The following is a 6,324-nucleotide window of genomic DNA, read 5'->3' as shown; positions in this document are numbered from 1 at the left end:
ATCGTTCCATTGGCATTATGGTGCTGTTCTGCTGACCTGGCTCCTCCCTGCTGCCCTGCTTGAGGCCTTGTGTGCAGCCAGATGGCTCCCAGTCTCAGCAGATAAGGCAAAGGGCAAGAGGAAGGTTTGTTATCTATGTTCCAGAGATAGACCCGGAGCAGAAGGAAGTGATGACTTGTCCAGATTATCTGTGACTCCTGAGAGTGCAGTTGCTGGGCCTCCCTGTTCCTTTGCTAGAAGACACCCATATTCCTGTTAACTCCCTTGCGCTGCACCTGGGTTTCTGGTCTGCATTTTTATTTTCTTCACATACACGATGCCCCTCACTGAAAGGAATAATTATACATAATTATTTTATTAGTTTATTTATTAGTTTTGCATAACTCAAATTCCAGTGTTTGATGTCAAGTGCCACTATAAAGACTAGAGTGCACTCATGCTGTCTTGTAAGTGAATGTTTCCGCAATCAAAAAGTGATTTCATTGCGTTTCTGTATGTCACTTGGAACATGATGGTCAAACTTGTGCGTTTAAAAAAAAAAAAATCTGGTAAGGACCTATACTAAAAAAGTAAGCACTTTCTATTATACATATTCAGTAGCAGTATTTATATTCTCCAGTGAACAAAGGTAATTCTTCCTGGCTCCTGTTGAAAGCAGAACTGAGAGTTGTCAGTGAATGGTAACACAGATACTGCTTTTGGCAAGATGCCTTTCATCTGCAGGAACAGTCATAAGGGCTGCTCCAGCCAAGGAAAGAGCATCCAGTCTCAAAATAATTGGCTGCTTTCCTGGAATTGCCAAAAGAGTCGGCTGAGCTTCCAGTACCTTTTGCTAGAAGTAAACCATGGGGATCTATAAAGTTTTAGCGTGGTAAAGCTGGGGTCCCTGGGAATTTTTTCATATCTAATACTTACTAACTCTTGGAAGACAGCATGCTTCTGCTTTCTTTTTCAACAGTGGTATTTCTCATTCGCTAAGAGATGCTGCTTTGCTTCTCCTTTCTTTGGCCAGGTACGCATCTCTGTGGAAAGGATGCCTGACACTTTACACAGGACGAGGAGGCGAGCTGCATAAAATCGGGGAGTAAGTATTGCATGTTTACACTTGCAGTGTTATGTCCCGCTCTCAGCAGAGCGTCATGGTAAAAATAAGACGTGGTGGCTCTTAGTAAATGGAAGGTAGGGCAGCAGAAGCCTGTTGATTGGTCGTGGATAGGTACAGTACAGGCAACTGTGGTGTGAGTTTTTACATGCTGTTGTGGTAATGACCCTCTCTGGATTCCAGGTATATTGAGGAAAATCGTCCTCCATCATGGCACAGGTCTGGGTTTTTACCTAGAGGGGGGGAATTGTATAAATGACAAGGGACTTAGTCTGCATTGCTTACCTAGGCCTCAGCTTGAAGAACCACTTTATTTTGGAGGAAGCCTTGTGTGTGTGTATCATGCTTTAGAGACAAGCAATGCAACGAAGGAAGACAAAGGTAACTCCGGTGAATCATACCTAAACAGAAGGAAGCCTCATTAAACCTTCTTTAAACTGCCCACAAACTGAGGCGGCGACTCCTCCTGACTAAGAACAAACATGAGTAACACACTTGACAAGCAACAGGAAAAATAGTGACATTTTCTAACCAGAAGAGTACTTCCGCTGTTGCACAAAGTGCCGTGGGAGGCCTTGTAGTCATCAGGGAAGTGGGGCTGTGGGGTGGCCTCCTCTCTTCAAAAATGCCCAGTGCTCAGCTGGATTTTGTGAGGGATGACCTGCAGATTTTCTTTGGTGCAAAGCCATCACCTCAGAAGTGTCATCCAGTGGGATTACTCTTTAGCAGGCTGGAGTGAGGTGAGTCCTCATCTGGGTTGTGCCTCCCAGCAGGAGGAGGTGGGAGCTCCACTTCTGCTTAACCAGTCCAAGCTGCGTCATGATCCAAATCTTTCTTCCCCTCTGCCATAATTTCCATGTGGTGAGTTGGTGGGCCTATTCCTCCGTAGTGCCCTCAAGTGGAAAAGGATGCTTTGAATTTCACTCCCTGTTTTGGATTCCTCTGTGCTATTATGTTAATGGGGCACTCCATAGCATGGGAGTGTGTGGGAGTGTTTAAGTTTTCCCTAGAGATCTGATGCAGTCACAGTCTGGGAGCAGGCTGGGTGACTCTGTGCCTCAGGTGACCTTGTGAGTGGGCGCTGGACAAGATTGTGCAGCTGGAAGAGAGGCGAAGGGAGCTCTTTCATCACCTTTTGTTTTCTTAAGGCTGTTTTACCTCCTAGAGTGAATGTGTGCTTGCCTCTGCTTGATTGAAATGTCCTCACCAGGAAGATGCGACAGCTTTGCCACAAGCCTATAAAGGGATGAAAGAGCCTTTCAATACCTATGGATACTCTCTGAACAGTGGGGTCTGGATTAGTTACTTCTAGGTGATGGGATATGTCAAGAACATAGGCTCTTCAAGTTGTGCAGTTGAGAACTCTGTTGAAAAATGGCTTTAGAACTTCCTCATAATTCTGATTTCTCCCCAGGTTCTGCATGGTGTACTCAGAAGTGCCAAACTTCAGTGAGCCCAACTCGGAACACATCGGGCAGAACAAACTGGTATGTTAAACTTGTCTGAGGCTTCTGGCATAAAGTGCTCTTTGTTCTGAATACTTCATACTAGGCTGTGATCAGATGTGACTCTTCTGGAAAAATGGACTTGAAGTGATATATAGACAAAAGTCAGCCAATAATTAGAGTAGCAGACAAATACCATGTGGAGCCACTGTAAGAATACAGGAAAAAAAATCAGCCCTTTTCTGTAAAATTGTGAAATTTCTCTTTCTGATCCATGTCTTGTCTTTTTTTTTACATTTCTCTGAAGGCACAGGGTGAACAGAATAGTAGTTCTGCATCAAGTAATATGGGTTCTTGTACTTTCGGGCCACTGGGTAAGTTTTTTTCATTTTGTGACAGTGAAAGGATGAGAAACACTTAATGGGAATAAAAAGGAATTTATCTTGCTAAGGGTTCTCTGCTCTGGGGCAAAAGTGTACTATGCTCTAAAAAGTCTTTTAGACTGGGGTCTGAACCTGCAAGCACATAAGCATGAACATTTCCTGAATAATGGTTTCAGGATTTGTTTCCTAGAAGAGGAAGAGCTCAAAATATTCAAGGTGCCTGTATCATGTAAAAGACTTGACTAATCCTAAACTGGTTTGATGCTTTCAAAGAGTTTTTGCAGCACTTGAAATTCTGTTTTTAAACCACCCAAGACCTCGGCTTTAAAAATGACTTACTTTAATCTTGCCAGTCACCTTGGCTTTCCTGCCAGGTTAGCTCTGCAAAACAGAACCTTAGTTATGGCCTGCCTATGTGATGCCCAGACTCGGTACCTGGTGGTGTATATCTAAGCTCTGCTGGTGGATGACAGCTAACTGATCCGTAACTTGCTGTTAAAAAGCTCTGTCACTTCAGTTCAGTGACTGACTGCTTCCTCTTCAGCAACATGATCTTCATTTCTCTTATTTTACTTCTCTTACGAGCCCTTTCTGTTCCTTTGAAAATAAATGATTCTGAGCAAAGAAGGGCAGTGCTTTCAGGCCAGTCTTTCCTCAGTACCAGGGTGAGACGAGTAGACTTTCAGCCCAATTAGTGTGTAAGTACTTCCTTGGTGTCCCTGCTTTGGGCAGTGGACAGCTGTTTTCACTGAGCTTGTGCATATCTTTTGAAACTTCATTTTTCTCTTCCTGCTTCTTGTGTGGTCTTTAAATGCAATGATTTCCTTTTGTCTCTTCCTTCTTTCCCCATGCTTCCTGGCATCATTCTGCCTTTTCAGCTCTGTCCCTCTTCCTACCAGCAAAACATGAGCAGTGATGCTTATGAGACTCAAGTTCATGAGAACTTGGTGCTAGCTAGCTTGTGTGGCTGGACTTCACAAGGCAGCTTTCATTTTTTTGGGTGCCTGGTAGAGCGGAATGATGCAAGGAGCTTTGTGTAGCCTGCTTTTCTTTTGCTGGTTTCTCCTTGACTTCTGCTGCCCTGCTGTCTCTCTGGAACATCTTGATGTGTGACCTGCAAGCCAGTGCATGTTTCTGAAAGCACCGGTCTAGTTTCATGAGACTTCAGTCTCTCTCCTGGGCAAAGAATCAGCATGCAACTCTGTGACCCCTCTTGCTTTAGTTGAGAGTGGGGGGTAGGAATGGAGGGGAGGTAGTTTGGGAGGGGGAAAAAGGTAAGCTGTGGTTTGGGGTCTTGTAGTGCCAGAGAGGCTTTTCCTTCTGGTGCTCGGGGTTTGCTGGTTGCTGCAATGCATTCCCTGTTCCTAAACTTACGTAAGGGAGCAGTGATTTCAGTCCATGGAACTCATGATAACCTTTTTTCTGTCTTTTTAGGAAATGGTTTACAAACTGGACCTGAATCAAGTGGATTTCCATTTACATATAATCACGGCCATACTTACGCAGGTAGTGGGAGAGGCAATGGACGAGGACCTGTAAATCCAGCACCAGCTAATAATGTTCAGACTCTTCTCCCTGCTGTCAGTAATGGGAGGGACCCACGCAGAGCCTTTAAAAGATGACTATGCCAAATGTGGTTGTACAGCTTGCTTAAACTCTACACTCTACTTGAACACTTATTGCACTTTTATTTATAGTTAACTGTGAACCAGTTTGTCCTTTATTGTTGTTTTTTTACCTTTTGGTCTATGGAGCAAACTTGATGTGATCTATTTCTTGTTTTGCTTAGGGAAGCACAGTGAGACTTCCCCATAAATTAAGGGGGTAGGGAGAGAAGGTGGATATAAGAAAGTAAGGGTAACAGGTTGAAAAGTCTCAATGAAAACTCGGCACCCTTTGCTAAATGGAAGAAAACTTCAGTTACATGTATGTATTTTTCTGTTTCTGTTGATCAGCCATATAGCCTTAAGAGGTCTGTTATGTCCTGTGCGTGCATACGTTGACTTCCGTTAGGGTTAGTGGGAGTTCTTTGTATTGGAAGAGAAGTGAGGGGGAAGAGCAAAGATGCTGTAGTGATCTGGGTGTCCTTGGAATGAATATAGCTTGTAAAAGCAATAAGTGTAAGGAACCGGTGGTGCCAGCACCTAGTGGTGTCTCCTAAATCAGAGAATGGATAACTCAGATGGAAGTTGAAAACATGGTGAGTGTCTTGAAGCTTGACTTCTGATTCCAAAAAGGTGTACACTACTAGAAAGAAAAATTCTCCCTAAACACCGTTATCATTGTCAAGGAAAGTGACACCGATTTTTTTGCTTTGGATAGAAGCTTGGATAGTCATTCTTGCTTTGCATGAAGTAGCAGGAGAGGAGGATCTCAATTCAGACAGCATTGGAGAATACGCTGTTTGTAGCCAGTCCTGGTGTAAATGCCCAAGGTTACTTTGCAGGAGTCTGAATTTCCAGGAAAGAACTGTTTTCAAATGCTGCATTACTTATCTCTTCAATGAGGCTGCCTACTTCTCCTTCCTTCATTCGCTTTTCCAAATGAATTATGTATTAGATGAAGCTGTATGTGTGGACTGCAGAGGTACTGGCCAAGCACACAGCTGCACTTCTGATGCTGTTAAGCTGCTAAGCTTTCCTTCCTCTGTTTTATATGAAATATGAATTATCCCTTAAAGAACTTAACCCCCCCACCACCATCTCCTGGGGAAAATAGCTGTGGTTTTATTTCTGAGATCACAAATGCCTTGACTCGAGATAAGAGTCCAGTGCCATATTTCAGATCAGGTTCAAAAACAACTTGGAAGCTGAAGCGTCATACTGGATTCATCTGTTCAACTCTTCTTATAGCTGACCTCTCAAATAAAAAAATTGCACTAACCATTTCAAAAACAAATCTAACTTTCTTTCTGTCAAGCCATAAAGACTTCATGACAAAAGGCTATTTCTGAATTGTGAGTTGTCTCTGTGGTCGTTCACGTTACTTGAATCTACTACTATGTCACTAATGTTTACAAGTTATTTACATTTGATACTTCTGCTTTTTGGTACTCTGTCATGATGATTTGTTGAAAATTGCTTCTAATTGGCAAAGGCTCCTTGCTTAGTTTGAAATACTGAACTTTCTTTTAAATGCAAGCAGCAGCAGCAGCAACAAACTTCTGAAGGGAGCTTTAGAGAAACTTGTGTGCCCAGACTCCTGAGGGCTGTTTCCCTCTGGTCTGGTAAAGTGCTGTTGTGATACCTGCTTCCAGGTGGAACTAGCAAAACTTGTCTTGGACGCAAGAGGGTGGCATGCCTTGTGAGATCACCCACGGGTGCTGCTGTGGAAGAACAGTGCTAATCAGTAAACCAGAAAGCACACAATGACTTCTGGGGAAACGGTGTAAGGA

The 6,324-nt window shown here is 43.4% G+C and overlaps 1 protein-coding gene across 1 annotated transcript; it reads left to right on the top strand.

Annotated features, from left to right (window-relative positions):
- Nucleotides 1-845: 845 nt before the first annotated feature.
- NABP1 (nucleic acid binding protein 1) lies at nucleotides 846-4,975 on the top strand. Its single transcript, XM_009583056.1, has 5 exons — nucleotides 846-871; nucleotides 959-1,084; nucleotides 2,517-2,589; nucleotides 2,855-2,921; nucleotides 4,365-4,975. The coding sequence occupies exons 1-5, from the start codon at nucleotides 846-848 to the stop codon at nucleotides 4,550-4,552; spliced, it is 480 nt and encodes a 159-aa protein (XP_009581351.1). The 3' UTR covers nucleotides 4,553-4,975.
- Nucleotides 4,976-6,324: the final 1,349 nt, after the last annotated feature.

Source organism: Fulmarus glacialis, unplaced genomic scaffold (genome assembly GCF_000690835.1).
Source record: "Fulmarus glacialis isolate BGI_N327 unplaced genomic scaffold, ASM69083v1 scaffold44448, whole genome shotgun sequence".
Lineage (NCBI taxonomy): Eukaryota > Metazoa > Chordata > Aves > Procellariiformes > Procellariidae > Fulmarus > Fulmarus glacialis.
The sequence above is the reverse complement of the archived record's forward strand: the minus strand, read 5'-3'. Positions and strand labels throughout refer to the sequence as shown.

What these genes read in the sequence shown, in the direction of transcription:
- NABP1 (XM_009583056.1), top strand. Translation starts at nt 846, where the DNA reads ATGGGGATCTATAAAGTTTTAGCGTG. An exon ending in ACATCGGGCAGAACAAACTG is followed by an intron (nt 2,590 to 2,854) that starts GTATGTTAAACT and finishes ATTTCTCTGAAG; the next exon opens with GCACAGGGTGAACAGAATAG. An exon ending in TTGTACTTTCGGGCCACTGG is followed by an intron (nt 2,922 to 4,364) that starts GTAAGTTTTTTT and finishes CTGTCTTTTTAG; the next exon opens with GAAATGGTTTACAAACTGGA.